Source organism: Pipistrellus hanaki (assembly GCF_964339955.1).
Source record: "Pipistrellus hanaki genome assembly, chromosome: 16".
Classification (NCBI taxonomy): Eukaryota; Metazoa; Chordata; class Mammalia; order Chiroptera; family Vespertilionidae; genus Pipistrellus; species Pipistrellus hanaki.
The window spans coordinates 40,529,574-40,548,254 of NC_140518.1; the positions used below are offsets into that span (position 1 = coordinate 40,529,574).

An 18,681-nucleotide genomic window follows, 5' to 3' on the forward strand; every position below is an offset into this window, starting at 1 on the left:
TGGTGATGAGGGCTGATCAGGTTCCCTGCCTCCCCACCTCCTCCTTCCCTCGCTCCCTCAGTGCCCCACCGCAGCTGTTGCCACTGGTCAGCACACATCATAGTGATAGAACTCCCAATCTCACGGTCAAACTCCTGAGGGGACACTTTGCATATTAGCCTTTTATATAGAGAGAAGATGGAAAGAATAACTCGAGGTTTGATGCTGTTGAGAAGCTTATTTCTTGGTCTTTCAAAAATGTGTGAACTTTGTTTGATATCTTAGGATATAGGGGTTTTTGAGTAATGCTGAGACAACAAAAGTTTTCTCAGTTCCAGGAGCTTAATTTTTTTCTAATTATAGCTAATAAATAATTGTTTACCACCTCACAATAAAAAGATGAAAGAATAACAAGTCAATGGTAAGTGGGTGGACATGATTTGTATTTGATAGGTATACAGTGGTTGAAGCTGGCCTTTCATTCTTCACCACTCCACAGGATGGACATATTTATTTACTGACCTGATTCTGTATGTAGACGTGCCCTCTGGGCTGACAATTCATTTATTAAGCGTTGTTGTTCCTCTTCCTTTGTTTTCACTTCACTAAGCTGGTCCTCTAATGTGCGGCACATTTTCTCAAAGTTTATCTGTGGTTGGAAGCACAAAGCAAAATGATGGTTTGTTTCTATTTGTAAGTCTGGTATTTGGAGATCTGTAAGTGCTTGTGGAAGGGGCTGAGTTTTATTTACTTCTGTTGCCTCAGCATTATTCAGAAACCCCTACCTCCCATGCATGGTGCCTTGCATGTAGAGGCGCATAATTTTGCCTGAATAAATAAATAAATGTGAAAATTATATTGGAAATGATTAGAAAACATACATCATTTAGATTCTGTATAACATAGAATATGGTTTTTAGATAAAACTTTAACTGCATTCTTTTGTAAAGTTTAAAGTGATTTGTATATATAAATGAAATAATTCAGTTCCATGTAGTGATAACTAATGGGAATAATTTTAATATTTGAGGTAACGAAGTGCATACAGTTAGATTAGATTGTCATATTATCGATCATTTTGAATTATTGCAAATAAAGATGAAAGAGGACAAGTTAATAAAAACCTTAGCTTTGGAGATAGTCTCCATGTTACTAGCGAGATCATCGATCTCCATCTTCATCTCGCTCTTCTCCTTCTCCAGCTTCTGCTTGACCCTCTGCAGGTTGTCTATCTGCTCCCCAAGCTCGGCCACACTGTCTGCGTGTTTCTTCCTCAGAGCAGCCGCTGTGGCCTCGTGTTGCAGGGTGGCCTCCTCCAGGTCCCTGCGCATTTTCTGGAACTCAGCCTCCCGCTTCTTGTTCATCTCAAGCTGGGCTGAAGTTGCCCCACCGGCTTCCTCCAGCCGCTCGCTGATCTCCTCCAGTTCCCGGGAGAGGTCCGAGCGCTGCTTCTCTGCTTTGGCCCTAGAGGCCCTCTCTGCCTCGATTTCCTCTTCCAGCTCCTCAGTGCGGGCCTGGGAGTGACAACATTAATGTGAATTCATGGCAGTTTTTATTCCTCTAATGCCTAGAAAAGTTGGAATTTATGACTCACCTGTAACTCCTTGATCTTCTTCTGCAGCTGCATCTCAACGGCCTGTTCATCTTCAATTTTGCTTTGCAGATTGCTCATTTCAAACTCTTTCCTGTTATAAGAATATCACATTAGCTTACAGTCAGTTCTCCTACCAGTCTTCTTATCTGTGTATAATTGAATGTCTTTATACTGCTGGTGTTGAGGAAGTGAGTAGTGCATCTTTTACTTGTCAAGCATCTACTATTTTCATTAAATAAAAAATGGAAGATGTCTTTTTTTCCATATGCCATGAAGTACTATTTTAGAGATCGTTAAAGCATGTATTTCATCTAAACTGAGAGACAATTAGGTTACAGTTGAATCATTTCATACTCACTTTTTTATTCTCTCATCAAGTTGTTGTTTGTCATTTTCTACATCCATTATGGATTCTTGGGCCAATTTTAGGTCACCCTCCAGTTTCCTTTTTGCTCTTTCTAGATCCATCCGGATTTTCTTTTCTTGTTCCAGAGATCCTTCAAGCTAAAATTTTAGTGGATTTATTTATTTTAGTCTTTAAGCACTGAACCCTATGTTTCTAGCTTTCAAAGATATACAGGAGAATTTTAAAATTTACACCAAATAGCCTGAATTTTAGTTATTAATCACAAATCAGTACTTAAAAGTTTATGAGCATCATTTATGGTTATGTGTTACATTCTTTATTTCATCTTAAGTGAAAGCACTGGCTTTTTCACACTTACATCATCCACTTGCTGCTCTAGCTTGGTTTTAGCTTTGGTCAGGGTGTTGACTTTGTCCTCTTCTGCCTGCAGGTCATCCAGGGTCTGCTGATGGGCCTCTTGGAGGGCCTTCTTCTCCTTGGTCAACTTAGCTATGGTTTCATCCAGGCCTGCCATCTCTTCTGTGAGGTTTTTTACCTTTAGATTTGAAAAATTTATAGGAATGTTAATGACATCCTGCAGTCTTGATGAAAAACATGGAACTATCTTAGGACCTGGTCCACAAACTGTGGCTCGCGAGCCACATGCTTCTCTTTGGCTCCTTGATTGTGGCTCTTCCACAAAATACCACATACGACGCGCACATACAGTGCATTTGAAACTTCATGGCCCATGTGCAGAAGTCAGATTTCAGCTCTCAAAAGAAATTTCAGTTGTACTGTTGATATTTGGCTCTGTTGACTAATGAGTTTGCCAACCACTGTCTTAGGACATGTCAGCTTGATGGAAAAGAGAAACTACAAACTAACTCAAGCCTATGTAGCTGAATAATAATGGGAGATAAAGATAAAGACTAAATAGTTGACATAATTATGACTGAATTTCCTTTTCAAATTCAATAATTTAAAGATAAAATTTCAATTAAAATATTTTAGTAACAAGCTAACCCCTGCAAATGCTCTAAAATGGATTATGATTTGTACCTTGTTCTCTGTGGCATGCTTTTCCTTTTCAACCTTAGCCAGTGTCAGCTCAAGGTCATCAATGTCTTTCTTCAGTTCTGAACATTCATCCTCCAGTTTCCTCTTTTTGGCCGTCAGCTCAGCATTGATCTCTTCCTCATCCTCGGCTCTCTCAGTCACCTCTTTGATTTTGGCTTCAAGCTGGATTTTGGCTTTGATCAGCTGTTCACATCTTTCCTCTGCATCAGCCAAGCCTTCAGCTTCCTGAAGGGGGAAATGAATTATTTTTATTTGTCTAAGCTATATCTGAAAACACATACTAATTTATTAAAAGGTGGAAACTTCACTGACTCAACCATTTGGTCAACACATATGCCAACTAAACAATTCTAAAAAATATAGGAGGACAAAATGTTATTAATTTTAAATTATAATGATTAAATAAAATAACAGATTTCCTCCAAATATCCATCCATGAAAGGACAGTAATGAAAGAACATTCTAATCTAAGAGAAAGTTCTATAAAGAAAGGAAATTGTCTATGTGTATTTTTATGAGTTTTCTCACTGATGACCACATATGAATAGATGCAGCATAATTTGTGACTTTGCATCTATTGCTTCTTTAAATCTTAGTCTTGGTATTTTTGAAAGGCAAACAATTACACCAAATGTTTCCATGGAAACCATTTATTTATAAACTTTAAATTTTAAAAAATTCTCATATCAAGTCAGCTAGGACTGGATAAGGTGTGGCTAAACTGTGCATTGTACAGTACTCACAGATTGAACCTGGAGCTGTAGTTCGTTTTTCTCTTGCATCAGAGCAACCATTTTCTCTTCAAGTTCTTTCCTTTTTGCCTCTGATTTCACCAGATCATCTTTGGTTTTCTCAAATTCTTCCTTCATGTTGGCCATTTCCTTCTCTGTCTCAGCACTCTTGAGGAGGGGCTTGATCTTGAAATACAGCTTCATCCAGGGCCAGTGCTTCACATTCATGAAGGCACGGACATTGTACTGGATGCAGAAGATGGCCTCTCTGTAGAAAATATAAAGATGCAAATGAGAAATAATGTGGAAGGTGTCCATTCCTCAACAAAAGTAATGAATTCATTAGATTCAACTATTAAAATGTGGATGTGGAGAAGGAGTACTTGCACTTGACCCCTCACCTCCTCTCCATCATCTTCTTGAACTCCACTCTCATCAGGAACCCTCTGCACATGGCTTGAGTGCGTGTGATGAGTTGAGCTAGCTTATCATCTCGCATCTCCTCTAGAGTTCCCAACAGGCCAGCTTTAAAGAAAACCTTGCCAAAGAGCAAATTAAATATATTATTTTCATTCTTGAGAAAATCCAAAGGAAATGAAGTTATGATAGATAGACATTTGCATTTGTGGTACCTTGGTATGACCGAATTTGTACTGGGTGTGGTCAATGTCAATAGAACCTAGAAGCTTCTCAGAAGCCTTCTTGCTGTCAATGAACTGACCCTCTGGGATGGCACTTGCATTTAGAATCTTATATCTGTTAGAATAAAAGAAATATTAAAATATGTCTTATTTTTACTGAAATAAAAAATGTAAAACTCTTGGTAACTGTCATTGACAAAATTATTGATTGATTTTTAGAGGGAAAGATTGCATTCAAATAAACAGTGCTTTATTTGAAACTTGCAAAAATATGATGAAAAAGTTATGATTATATAAACCAAGACTTCTTTCTTTATGATCACCTTTTAAATAAGGCTTCACCTTCAACTCTCTTATTCAAGGAAAAGTGAAAAAATGTTTGAAATATGTGGTAATTTTGTTACAGACTAGCACATTGAAAGTGACAAATAATGACACAAACCTTTGTTTGAAGTCTGCATAAATGATTCTGCTTGGAAATCCCTTCCTACAGATGCGGATGCCTTCCAATACACCATTACACCTCAGCTGGTGCAGGACAAGTTCATGCTCCATGGCCCCTAAAAGAAAGATATGTTTTGTGTCTAAAAGTCTAATGAAAAGTCACACTGGAATCTTATTTGTATATCAGAAATATCTTACCAGGAGTTTTAGTTTCATTGGGAATGAGACAGCGTACAAAGTGGGGGTGAGTGCTCTTCAAGTTGGTCATCAACTTATTTAAATTCTCCTATAAAACCATATGGAAAGTTTTAGGGTAAATTCTAGTGTCATTTACATAAGAGTCCCTATCAATGATCTGTAATTATGAGTTTCTATTTCATGTTTTAATGAGCTGTCTCAATGAAGATCTTGATAACAAAGAGAAATAATATACATGGTGTATATATAGAAAATTATGGATTACACAAAACCAGTCAATTTCATTTTATTTTTCTCAAGCACTGCCAGAGAGAATTTATATTGAGACTTTGGTCATATGAAATATGATACAGTGGTTGTTTTTAAGAAGGTTCGATTTCATGTGAAATTTGCTTAATGCCAGATCTTTTAGATTTGGGGCTTAAAGATCATGTAGTCAATTTATCATAAAGTTTGATGTGAACAAGCTCAGTCTGGGTTGCCTTGTTAAATTTTAACTGAGACATTTTTCAGATTTTTTTAAGTACACCACTACTTTTTTGTTTAACCATAGATTTCTTTTAAAATGTTTAAGTGATAATTGTTTAATTTCTTTAAAAAAATAATCATTTGGAATTTAAAAATATACTGTACCCTAAAAAGAGCTGACACTGTCTGGAAAGAAGAACCCTTCTTCTTGGCACCTTTCTTTGAACTGTCTGAAAAATAAAATAGAAAAATTACAATGAGTTGCAACAGCCTTGTAAGTACTCTCCATAGACATTAGAACAGTCAAAATTCCCTTTGTAATTCAAATTTGCACTCATTCATTCGTATTATTCTTATTCTTTTCATATATCTCCTCCTTCAACTCTAGATTTGGAAAACATAAGCATTGGCTTGCATTATGAGCATTCAGGAAAATAACAGCAAGAAAAGAACTGTATGTAAAGGGTAGATTTGGGGAAGGGATGGGATTTCTTTAATCCAAAGAAGCAGTCTATCTCCTGGAGGAGTGACGGGGAGACAGAGTGGTAAGGCCTCCGTAGGGCACACATCCCCCAGAAAACAGAGAGGTTTCATGCTTGGTCCTAACAGGGAAGTCCTATTTTCTGTTAGCCTATGCTTTCCTATGGGTGCTTGTATATCTGGACTTAGGTGACTGAAAAGAGCAGAACTTTAATTTCATAAGCACTAGTGCCCTGATAAGAATTTCCTCTTCTCCAGCTTAGATGGGTCCTTGAAGGAATCAATACTATTAAAATTATAGAAATGAGATGTATGAATCTGAGCTAGTCATTTAACTTCTCTGAGTTTCTATTTTCTTATTGGTGAAAGAAAGCCATGGACTAAATGATATTTAATGTTAATTTTATTTCTGTCCTATGATTATAAGACCTTACCACACTTATTAAATGTCCTTAATTTCATTAAATCCATATTGGCCAGTATTTTCATGTTAGCTTTTGTTATAATTATATCTCTGATAAATAGTGTTTTTCTTATTTGTGGCTCTAAAAGTGTATTTGTAATATTAAAATGCCTATCAGTAGAGTGGATAAAAAAAGCTGTGGTGCATTTACAAATGGAATACTACTCAGCTGTTAAAAAAAAAAATGAAATCTTACCTTTTGTGATAGTATGAGTGGACCTGGAAAGCATTATGCTAAGTGAAATAATCCAATCAGAAAGACAAGCACCATATAATCCCACTTATATGTGGAATCTATTGAAAACAAACTAACAAAATAGAAAGAGACATAGATTCAGAGAAAAGACTGACAGATGCCAGAGGGAAGGAGGTTTGGGGGCTGGATAAAAAAGGTGAATGGATCAAGCAGAAAACTCCCAAACTCAAAAAAACAGACAACAGTATGGTGACTACCAGAGGGAAGGGCATTGGAGGAAGTAGTAGAGAGTAAAGGAAGGATAAATGGTGATGGAAGAAGACTGGTGAACACAGATGATGTATTAGAGAATTGTGCACCTATAATTTATAATTTTATTAACCAACTAGAGGCCTAGTGCACAAAATTTGTGCATGGGGTATGTGTCCCTCAGCCTAGCCTCCACCCTCTCCAATCTGGGACCCCTCAAGGGATGTCTGACTGTCCTCTCACAATCCATGACTGCTGGCTCCCAACTGCTCATCTGCTTGCCTTCATGATTGTCCCTAACTGCTTCTGCCTGCCAGCTTGATCACCCCCTAACCACTCCCCTGCCAGTCTGATTGCCCCTAACTGCCCTCCCTTACAGGCCTGGTCACCCCTAACTGCCCTCTCCTGCAGGCCTGGGTCCCCCTCAACTGCCTTTCCCTGCAGGCCCGATTGCCCTCAACTATCCTCCCTTGCAGGCCTGGTCCCTCCCAACTGTCCTCCCCTGCTGGCCATCTTGTGACAGCCATCTTATGTCCACACCAGAGCAGCTATCTTTGACCACATGGGGGCAGCCATCTTGTGTGTTGGAGTGACAGTCAATTTGCATATTACTCTTTTAGTAGATAGGATAGAGGCCTGGTGCACAGGTGGGGGCTGGCTGGTTTGCCCTGAAGGGTGTCCCGGATCAGGGTGGGAGTTCCCCTGGGGCGTGGAGTGGCCTGTAGTGGTTTGCAGGCTGGCCCCACCCCCTGGCAATCCAAGCAAAGGCCCTAGTGTCTGGGATTTATTTATCTTCTATAATTGAAACTTTGAGGCCTTGAGCGGAGGCTAAGACTGGCCAGAGTGGGCGGGAAGCTTGGCTTTCTCCATCTTGGTTGGATTAATTTCCATACTCACTCCTGATTGGCTGGTGGGCGTAGCTTATGGGTGTAGTGGAGGCACAGTCAATTTGCATGTTTCTCTTTTATTAGTGTAGATGTCACCTTAATAAATTCAATTTAAAAAATTACCTGCTTCAGCAGTTGGAGCCCCAGAGAAGAGGAGAGACAGAGTCTTCAATCCAGACTTCTGGTACAGGCCAAGCACAGTCTCATTCAAGGGGTCCTTGTTCTTGTCCAGCCAGCCGGCAATGTTGTAGTCCACAGTGCCCGCGTAGTGCACCAGTGAGAAGTGGGCCTCAACCTTGCCTTTGACAACCTTGGGCTTCTGGAAATTGTTGGACTTTCCAAGATGCTGCTCATACAGCTTGTTCTTGAAGGATGCATCTGTGGCCTTGGGGAACATGCACTCCTCCTCCAGGATGGAGAAGATGCCCATAGGCTAAGAGTAGGGAAAAAAAAAGAGATAATAATGATGAGTCCTTCAGAAAAAAATATGCTCCAATAATTTATGTGCTTGATGAAAACCTGAAAATATAATGTTCCAAAAGAAGATTTGGAATGATAAGAAATTAAATAGGCATGATATTAATTTATTGCCTTCTCTATTACTGAAATCTGAAACAGATACCAAGAACATACGGGAAATATGTTTGCTAGAAAGACTCCATTATTTTTTAAAAGCTCACAGGTGCCGCTTGATAAACTTCATGTTTAGAGTATAAAATTAAATTCTGAAACTGCCATTTCAAAACTGAATTCTTTCTTCCATAAATGTATATATCTAAATACTTTTTTCTCTACTGACAGTGAAATTCCTTCATCTCTAATTTAGACCCGATGAAAGTATGAAGAGAAGAGAAATTATGGATAATGACTAGAAATGATCCATCCCCAGGAGAAAAGTGCATCTCATGTGTATCATTAAAACTATTTGTACTCTGAGCTCTGTTCCCCACAACTGTGGAGTTACATGAAACTAATATGGTTTTGCTGTGTAAGCGGCAAATTTGATATGAAAGCTTGATTTAACATTCAACATTGATGATTTTGCTCTTGTCACAAATTGCCTCCACAAAACTATTTTGGGTTTTCCAGAAACTGAAATACTACAGAAGAAAACAAATGTCTTTTCTGAGGACTGTGTAGTTTTGATGAATAGTAGAGATATTATGTCACTGAAGTAAAATATTTTCCCCCAAATTGGACAGAACTACTCTGCTTTTATGCTCTCATATATTTATGAATTTTGACATTAGCATTTGAAGTTTTTCTATATGGCAGTAGCATTTACTCTTCCCACTGATTAGAATAGGGCTCATACATAATAATATGCCTTATTGTTATCAGTAGGCACATGATGAGTTCCCACTCCAGTTTTGAAAATGTTTTGTGATTGTTTGATGAGTTTTAACATCTTCATAACTGATATAACTATTGCTCTACCCCTTGATAATAGGGAATTTAGGGCTCATATTCCAGATAAGGCTATAGAAAGGCTTATTTATTAGTCATCATCAACTTACTTAATGACTGCAACAATTGAAGAGTTAACTTTCCAACCTTTAAGACATCTTGACATACCTTGCACATGAAGAACTACACATGCACAGTAAACCATCCTGGGTTCACTGGAGGGAATTATAATACTCAAGACTAGCTGTAATTTCATTCCTTTCTCCCATATGCATAAGATTACATAGGAATGACAGTGAGGGGAAATGAAGTTACTAAGTGGGATAAATGTGACTATTTATGTGTGTGTTGTAATCATTTTCTACAAACTACTCTTTTCATTAATAACATTACTTGTGACTGATGAGAGTGTACAAATCTATACTAATAAAGACGTAATATGCTAATTCGACCGGGCATCTTCCACATGACCTTCTGGACATCCTTCTGGACAAGGCCATGGTAGCAGGGCAGAGGGGGTTAGGGGTAATCAGGCCAGTAGGGGAGAGCATCGGGGGATCAGGCCAGCAGGGGAGAGCAGTTAGGGGAATAAAGCCAGCAGGGGAGAGCAGTTAGGGGGATCAGGCCAGCAGGCAGGTGAGTGGTTAGGAGCTAGTGGTCCCAGATTGTGAGAAGGATGTCTGACTGCCAGTAGTTGGACATCCTTCAAGGGGTGTCCTGGATTGGAGAGGGTGCAGGCCAGGCCAAATTTTGTGTACTAGGCCTCTAGTATGCCATAAAATGCTACTGCTTGTTCTTTGAAAACTGGGATTGTGATTTCAAACATAGGAATGTGGACTATTTTTTCGTCATGTTTTAAATGCTTGAAAAGTCATACAAACCTTCTCAATGAGCTCAATGCAGGCAGCCAGGTCCATCCCAAAGTCAATGAACTCCCACTCAATGCCTTCCTTTTTGTATTCCTCCTGCTCCAGTACAAACATGTGGTGGTTGAAAAACTGTTGCAGTTTCTCGTTGGTGAAGTTGATGCACAGTTGCTCCAGGCTGTTGTACTATAGGAAGCAATAAATATAGGAAATTACTCATAACTTAAGTATTTGTAATCTATAAAGCAGCTACTAATATTTCCTTCTGAATTTAAGGCATATGATTTATTAAATTACAAAGGTTCAAATTGTTTTCTTAATATATGACATAATTCTAAACAAAGGAGAATTGACTCCTCAGTACTTTGCTTCCCAAGTAACTGCATGAAATCATGCATATCATGCAAAATACAGCTAAATGAAGACATCTTTTAAATATCCTCATTTAATTTAAGAAAGTATTTTTATGCTCACCTGCGTGGATCTGGGATTAATATTGATTATTTTAACCACTCATGGACCAATTTTGAGACTTCTAGACTTAAAAGACTAAAAACTTTCTATTTATACTTGTTTACTAGTTGTCATATCTCTCCAAAGACCCTTCTTTAGTACAAATTCCATTTTGGACTTTTTTTAATAGATGAAGATTTTGATATCTCTTTCAATAATTTATAGAAAATGTAGGTAGAAGGTCAGGAAAGATATAGTAGACTTGAATGACAGAATCAATTTCACTTGACCGCCTGATTGATGTTCACTCAACAATGTGTAGCAGAGCACACATTTTTTTTCTTTTTATCATATAAAATTTTAAATCTTTAATATACATACGAAGTATTTCATAATCTAGCCACTCACTCCATAATTTTTAAGTCTTACCTCCTAAAAACCCTCATTATGCACCCTTTTTAAAATAATTATTGAATTTATTGGGGTGACACTGGTTACTAAAATTATATAGATTTCAGTGTACAGTTCTATAACAAAGCATTCATATGTTCTATTGTATACTCATCATCCCTCGTCAAGTCTCCTTCCATCACCATATATCCCCCCTATACTAGTGGTTCTCAACCTTTCTAATGCCAACACCCTTTAATACAGTTCCTCATGTGTGGTGACCCCCGACAACAAAATTATTTTCGTTGCTAGTTCATAACTGTAATTTTGCTACTGTAAGTTAATTGTAATGTAAATATCTGTGTTTTCCCATGGTCTTAGGCTTTACAGCAGCGGTTTTCAACCTGTGGGTCATGACCCACAGAAAACACAGATATTTACATGACGACTCATTAACAGTAACAAAATTACAATTATGAAGTAGCAACAAAAATAATTTTATGGTTGGGGGTCACCACAACATGAGGAACTGTATTAAAGGGTGTTGGCATTAGAAAGGTTGAGAACCACTGCCTTAGGCCCTCTTCCGCCTCTCCCCCCAAGTCCTTTTCCTCTTTTAATCACCATACTGTTGTCTGTGTCTATGAGTGTTCTTTTTTCTTAATCCCCTTACCTTCTTCACCCAGTCCATAACCTCCCCAACTTGTTTGTTAATTCTCTATACTTTAAATGACTGGAGATTTGCATTTGTTAGTTTTCTATAAATTCATTACTCACATCAAAGATCTCAAAGCCAGCAATATCTAAGACCCCAATGAAATACTGCCTGGGCTGCTTGGTGTCCAGCTGCTGGTTGATGCGGGTGACCATCCACAGGAACATCTTCTCGTAGACGGATTTGGCCAGAGCACCCACAGAGTTGTACACCTTTAAGAACAAAGATAATTTAATTTTTTAGTTGAAAATAATGATGGACCCTTAAGTCTCCTGTGGCTCAACTGAATCTGGGGGTTTAAATCATGTTTACCTGCTGTACAGTCTGGCCTTTGGTGACGTACTCGTTGCCGACCTTGACCCTGGGGTAGCAGAGGGCTTTGAGCAGGTCAGCAGAGTTCAGACTCTGGAGATAGGCTGCCTTGTCAGCAACTGCATGAACAAGGTGAGGATGGTGAAACCAATCAAGGCTTATACAACTGAAGGTGTGACTGACAGTGACACAGGAAAAATATTTTTGCTTGAAGAGTAATGTAGCAAAACATATTCATTTGCTGAAATAACTTCAAAATTGCCACCTTTTATGCTAATTTAGTCATTTTTTTAGATGATAATTTGGAACTTGGATAATTGGTTAGGACAATATAGGAGAAGAAGGAGAAAATACATATGTGTGATATTTAAAACATATCTAAAGTGGGCCATGATAAAAGTAATTTGAGAAACTCTAACTTAGGGGTATAGTGACAACAAACTTTACATATCTCCACAAACCTGCTCAGTCATGTAAAACACCAGGTAGTATGTCATTTATTCTCCCTAATACTTTTCCCATCACCAGGTAAGTCAAAGAAAATAAAAATCTGATCTGTATCTCTGAGGAGCTGATAATGTCAGTTCTGTTAATAGAAAGATATCAACAGGGAGGGCTACCTTCAGTGCCATCTGGCTCAGCTTGCTCTTCCCTTTGCTTTTGCTTGAATTTCATGTTCCCATAATGCATCACAGCTCCTGTGAGCTTGTAAATGGCCACCTTTTCATCAGCGCTGAAACCCAGGATGTCCACAGCACTCTGAGAAAAGAGTTGAATTTAATTCACTTCACAATTGTCATTCTGGCAGACTCAGGATACTCCTCCCACTTTTTTTCTCATCACACTGTCTTATATTTGACTAACACTTTTTCATTTTCCAAAGGCACTCATATTCATCACCATTTTGTTCTATATAGTAGCACCAAAGGTATGTTTGTCTTCCAATTGAGTCATGTGGACAGTCAAGATGTTATATGACTTGTCCACACCCACTCACACAGGACTCAGAGGCAGTGCTTTTCCCATTTCTCCACATTATTAGCCTGGCCTTGCTGCACATCCTTCTGACTGTCTCAGGGTTTTCCTTGCTCTTTTCTCTAGCCTCACAAGTCTGTGTTTGCTCCTTCTTCTCCTACACTGTCCTAACCTAATACAGAGTCAGAGTCTGCCTTTCCACCCTAATGTGCAGGAAGGATGCAGAGGGGAGGAGGATATGAGGGCAGCAGCAATGGTCTGAGTTTTTCTCCTCATGCCTGTCTGATATCAGGCCACAGCTTAGCTGACCATGAAATACCTGACAATGAAGTTTACATGATCATTGTTCATGTAGGAAACAGACATTTGTGGAAAGAAATTTCTTCTTTCATTGAAATATATTTGTGTCTTTCCCCCCCTCCGCCTCCTCTATCAGATTTTGATTCCTTTCTTATTTGCCCATGCCAAGCTTTGAAAAGTCTTATGCAATGGGGTAGGCACAGGGAGGAAAGTATGGCTATTTACCACTCTGTTTCCTTTTGCCTCAGATTATTACCTCTGGTCCCCGCTTACTATCTATAGAACTTAGACATTACTACAGAAGTCCTGGAGTGAGACTTCTATATTTTTTAACTTCTGACACTAATGGGTATTTCTCAACTCTATCATGTTTAGATATACTTATACAATATGTTATAGAGAAAGAGCTGATAAAGGCACACACACTTAGTTCATAGACTCCTTAAAAATAATATTTTAAAAGAATATTTAATTGCAGGAACTTTAAGGTACTATCTGGAATATTGGGATATTCCCATTGGTGTTAAAGTTGATCGATGAAGATTGATAATTCATAAATTCAAAGGAAAACACAAAATATGTATAAAGAAAATAATCCTTAAAAAAAAAGAGGCAGGAGAGAAAACCTGTAGTTCCAAAAATAAATATAAAGGGTTCAAGAGTCTCAAAAAAAAATATTATTGAGGTAGAGAATCCATTTCTTCTTATACTGCTTAGGGAGGTATATATTATTAGCCCTTAGAGGTATACTTAAAACAGGTTTTGAGTTTACATCTGATTATAAAGGGAAGGTGGGAATTTCATATTTAGTTATACAACTTTAAAATATTTTCCCATTTCTTTCTGACATCTTTCTCAGATTCTTGGGTCTAGGGTCTGCCATAAAATAGAAGAGAAACATCACTATTGAAGTACAAAAATTAACCAAAAATGACTGATAAGATTAAAAAAATGAGTTAATTAGCCAAGGACTGACAAAGACCTAAAATTTATTATAGACATTTAAAATTTCTAATACATGTTCGTGGGCAGGGGCATTGAAATATCTTGTAGTTTTATTACATGGGAAGGAAAGCCTGACAGGCAGTATTGCCTATTTATATTATTTCTGCTAATGCTGTCTACTTGAATAGAGGAGAATGTTGTGGCCTTGGAAATGAGTTTGGCTTTTCTTGCTTTGTATCTATTACTTACATCTGTGGCCATCAGCTCTTCTTGATCATCAATGCTAGGCACTGTAATTTCACCTTGACTAACAAAGGCAAAGTCATATGGATTGGTGGTGATCAAAAGCATTTCTGAACACATGGAAAAGAATAAATATAGGCAGAGTTTGGTTATAAAATATTTCAGAGGGATTTCTTAGAAGGTCTGTAATTTCTTGGTAGAAATCAAAGATATTTCTTACCAATAAGTTCTGGTTTCTTGTTGGACATAATTTGATAAAATATGTGGTAGCTTCTTTCAGCCTTTAGCTGGAAAGTAACTCGGGACTTCTCTAACAAATCTAGAAAGTGAGATTAGACACATTTAATAGAAAAGGTCACAGTGGAAAAAGATGAAAATAAGATTTTTATATGTACTCCAAAGAAAAAGATACTCCATCACTCCTGTTTATTAACTTACATGTTTCAATATCTGCAGAAGCCAGTTTGCCTGTGGCACCAAAATGGATCCTGATGAATTTACCCTTAAAGAGGCAAAGGAGAACTTATTGTCTTTTAATGTGTTCTTTATCGTTAAGGGCAAATAGATGCAAAAGACATTGGTATCAGATGTATAGGAGAGGCAGTACTAATTCTCATATGAAAAGGAAGACCAGGAAACTTACAAAACGAGAGGAGTTGTCATTCCTCACAGTCTTGGCATTGCCAAAGGCTTCCAGTAGGGGGTTGGCACTGATGATTTGATCTTCAAGGGTCCCCTTAAGGTAATTGAAGAAGGTAGATAAAGAAACTCTAAAAAGATGAGTTTAGTCTGCTAAAATAACTTCTCCATTCTTCTTTCCCCTTTTATAGTAGTCTGTAACTTTTGGGTAAGATTTTCTACACTTGATCTTAGCCAAAAGGCCGAGAAGCGATGGGTAAGATTTTCTAAAATGAATGAGAAAGAGGACAAATTGTGGGGAGGGCGAGACACTAGTGGCATGGTCTTGATTTCCATATCGTCAGGCCTACCTTTCCCCTTAATTAAAAGGTTGTGAGAACTTTTGCATATTGAACCTGCCAATATATTTCGTTCTCACAAGTCCTCCCAAGAGCTATTTTCCAAATCTGCCATTGCATGCACTTGATTATGAAGTTGCCATGATTCTGAAGTACCATGATCACATTGTAAGTGTTTTAGTTCTTCCATCCTCAGTTGAACATCGTACCCACCTGCAGTTTGCCACCAGAAGCAGGCTCTTCTTTTTTCTTCTCCCCAGTGACTGCAATTGTTGCGAAGTACTGGATGACACGCTTGGTGTTCACAGTCTTCCCTGCACCAGATTCTCCGCTGTCAATTCCAGACAGAAGAAAAAGTCAGAATCTAAGGCTGTAGAACTAACCACTAAAAGCATCCGAACTCAACAGATAATAAAAGCATGAAATGTGCATACGTAATCAGGATGGACTGGTTCTCACGATCTGCAAAAGGAAACCAAAACCCAAAATGTTTAAAAAAAAAAAAAAAAACTCACAAAACTTGGCACATAGATTAATACAGTACTTGTAAACTCAAACTTGTCTTTTAAAACTACTCACTTCAACAAAAGTAATAACTGTATAAATTGTTGCTTTGCTATTTTCACAAATACTTTTAAAAAAATAACTATCAAAAGATGTGCTAATTAGTGTGTTAAACTTCCATTTCCTTTAATGTGATAAAATATGTAATGCATTATTTTACCATAATAGCTATGTGAATAATCAGTGTCATTGAATGAATAATAGTTTCATGTTCCATCAATCACCTAGTTCATAGTTCAGAATCCTGTCATGATATTAATTAGTAACTGTGATAACTTCTCAGTATGAAATTTCAAGGTTTACTCTTTAGAAGAGATAATATAATTAAAATGCATAGTTGATGCCTAAATTTAGTTAATTTTGAGCTGGAATTTGCATTGATTAATTTGGATTTTAGCATAGAAATCTAAGCAAAATTCCTTATATTTTTGGAACTGGTACAATTTATCTATATGTATTACCCTTATTTTATTAATGCTATTATCATGTGTGTGCTTAGCATGTTATTTTCAAAGTACTGGTCCTTCATCTTCTGTGTTATCAGTATACAAATAATTTGTAAACATAATTATGAGCAGGCTCACCAGTCAGCATGTTCTGATAGGCGTTGTCTGAGATGGAGAAGATGTGGGGCGGGGCCTCCTGGCGCTTTTTGCCTCGGTAGGCAGACACCACCTCCGGGTTATACACCGGCAGCCACTTGTAGGGGTTGACAGTGACACAGAAGAGGCCCGAGTAGGTCTGTGGGGAATGATAAGGTCGCTCAATCAATAGTCACCTCATTAATCTGCCTTGGAAACATGGAGAGAGGGACCTAAGTAGTGCATTATGGACCTAAGCCTTAAGTTCTCATCATGCTTAATGGTTTCATCCATTTGCTGCCTCCCTCTAAGGCCCACTGCTTCACAAAATGCTTCAGTTTTCCAACTAATTCAGTTTTAAGTATAGAAGGCTTTCCACATGCACATGTTCAAATACATCAGAACTTACAACACTAACCAAATGATTAGTGTTAAGATAAGATTGCCATCGCCAAGTCTGAAACTAAAGTCTAATGTGTCTTAGCTAACACAGTTCAAAGAGTAATTGAAAAGTAATGTCAAGGGGCGCTCACGTAGATCATCCAGGCTGCGTAGCGCTCTTTGAGGTTGTACAGCACAGCGGGCTCGTGCAAGTGGGTCATCATGGCCATGTCCTCGATCTTGTCGTATTTGGGAGGGTTCATGGAGAAGACTTGGTCATCCTTCACTGTGACCGTCTGTTAAGAAAAGAAGGAGCCAATGTGTATCAACTAAGTAGTAGAAAAAGGTCATTTATGCCGCTCCGTCCTTTTTTTTTAAACTCACATTTCCTCCTTCAGTCTTGACCGTCACCTTCCCCGTTTCCCTGCTCTGCACTGTTGCTTTCACATAGGATTCCTTAGGATCCACCACAAAGACAGAATTCTTGGCATCAAAGGGCTTATTCTGGGCTTCAATTCGCTCCTTTTCCGGTTTTCGGAGGTAAGGAGCAGCCGCCCCAAAAACTGCCATCTCAGAGTCAGAACTCATGGCTGCAGGTTATTGAGGGCAACACAGTACAGGATCAGGTGCACCTGGAGGGAAGAAACGCAGTTGTGCCCAGGGTGTGGGTGGGCATTGTCCTATCGCTCTGGACTGTGGTTAATGGGCTTCATGGCCATGCTTATTTCCTCACCCCTGGTTGTTTGTTTGTTTGTTTCAGAGAGGAAGGGAGAGGGAGAGAGAGATAGAAACATCAATGATAAGAATCATTGATTGACTGTCTCCTGCATGCTTCCTACTGTGATTGAGCCCACAACCTGAGCATGTGTCATTGACAGGAGTCAAACCAGGTACCATTCAGTCCTCAGGCTGACACCATGTCCTGAGTCAAAACAGCTAGGGCCTCACCCCTGCTTTTAGGGATCACTTCTGTGTCCTATGTAAAGGTTCTGAAAGATTAGATCATTGATTTGAAAGTCTTATACTAGTAGCTTAATTTTTGTGACATTTTTAGCCTTCATTTTATCTTTTGTATCAATTGAGAAATGTGCAGGAATTGATGTTTCAATCAGCAACATTTGTAATGCCCCAAGTGTGTTCAGAACTTTTTCTCTTTATGCTTTTCTTTTCTTTCCTTTTCCCCATACACCCCCATTTTTGACATTGTGATGATACAAAGTAATGGAAAACAACTGTGAACAATGGCTTCACAATCTAAACGAACTTATTTAAAAACACTCAATTATTTAAACAAATATTCTTCCTGCCTCAAATGATTAAAGTTGGATGGATAAGCTGCGTGTAAAAAGATATTAAATTTAGATGTTTGAAAGGTACATCTGTTCTTTGAGGACATTGTCCAGGTTGAAAGCCCCTTATAAACACAAATAAAGTCCTAGTTAACTGACAAGTATTAGATAATTAAAGGGGAAAGTAAGTACAATAAAGCTGAAAACCCAACACATAATTCTACCCTAAGTCAAAGTTATCTTTTATTAGTTTCTAAATTGTGTAAAAGTCAGAAATAGTGGCTAAACAAAAGACAACTTTAAAAAGTTGTTAGAGAAAAGCTTTTCTTCAAAGGAAAAATGTTATTCTGTTACTTTTTTTTGTTTGTTTATAGGTTTGTTTTTGCATCAGGCAATTTTGAATTAACTATCATGTAGTGATGACCATATACAGTGCATCCACAAAACACAGGAAGGACATTGCTGTTCCCATCTAGTGTCAAAATCAGTCATTTCCAAGTTTGTGGGTCACAAGCCCCCAAGATCCT

General features: G+C 38.1%; 1 protein-coding gene across 2 annotated transcripts in view; it reads right to left on the bottom strand.

The window, feature by feature from the left end:
* LOC311611596 (myosin-8) overlaps positions 1-18,681 on the bottom strand; it is a 111,238-nt gene that overhangs the window by 55,703 nt on the left and 36,854 nt on the right. The window contains exons 2-27 of one of the 2 annotated variants that reach the window (XM_084863904.1): positions 17,250-17,497; positions 17,018-17,161; positions 16,488-16,644; positions 15,774-15,801; positions 15,553-15,670; positions 15,006-15,098; positions 14,801-14,864; positions 14,583-14,681; positions 14,369-14,472; positions 12,520-12,658; positions 11,900-12,018; positions 11,650-11,799; positions 10,045-10,215; positions 7,880-8,189; positions 5,647-5,711; positions 5,014-5,101; positions 4,814-4,931; positions 4,363-4,486; positions 4,132-4,268; positions 3,743-3,998; positions 2,982-3,224; positions 2,299-2,475; positions 1,932-2,077; positions 1,574-1,664; positions 1,104-1,493; positions 502-628 (exon numbers count right to left, since the gene is read on the bottom strand). In XM_084863904.1, the coding sequence (XP_084720030.1) occupies positions 502-628; positions 1,104-1,493; positions 1,574-1,664; positions 1,932-2,077; positions 2,299-2,475; positions 2,982-3,224; positions 3,743-3,998; positions 4,132-4,268; positions 4,363-4,486; positions 4,814-4,931; positions 5,014-5,101; positions 5,647-5,711; positions 7,880-8,189; positions 10,045-10,215; positions 11,650-11,799; positions 11,900-12,018; positions 12,520-12,658; positions 14,369-14,472; positions 14,583-14,681; positions 14,801-14,864; positions 15,006-15,098; positions 15,553-15,670; positions 15,774-15,801; positions 16,488-16,644; positions 17,018-17,161; positions 17,250-17,453 (3,862 nt within the window). In that variant the 5' untranslated portion in view covers positions 17,454-17,497. Of the gene's footprint in view, positions 1-501; positions 629-1,103; positions 1,494-1,573; positions 1,665-1,931; positions 2,078-2,298; positions 2,476-2,981; positions 3,225-3,742; positions 3,999-4,131; positions 4,269-4,362; positions 4,487-4,813; positions 4,932-5,013; positions 5,102-5,646; positions 5,712-7,879; positions 8,190-10,044; positions 10,216-11,649; positions 11,800-11,899; positions 12,019-12,519; positions 12,659-14,368; positions 14,473-14,582; positions 14,682-14,800; positions 14,865-15,005; positions 15,099-15,552; positions 15,671-15,773; positions 15,802-16,487; positions 16,645-17,017; positions 17,162-17,249; positions 17,498-18,681 lie in introns of those variants that run through there. The other variant, XM_084863905.1, reaches the window with a different exon arrangement.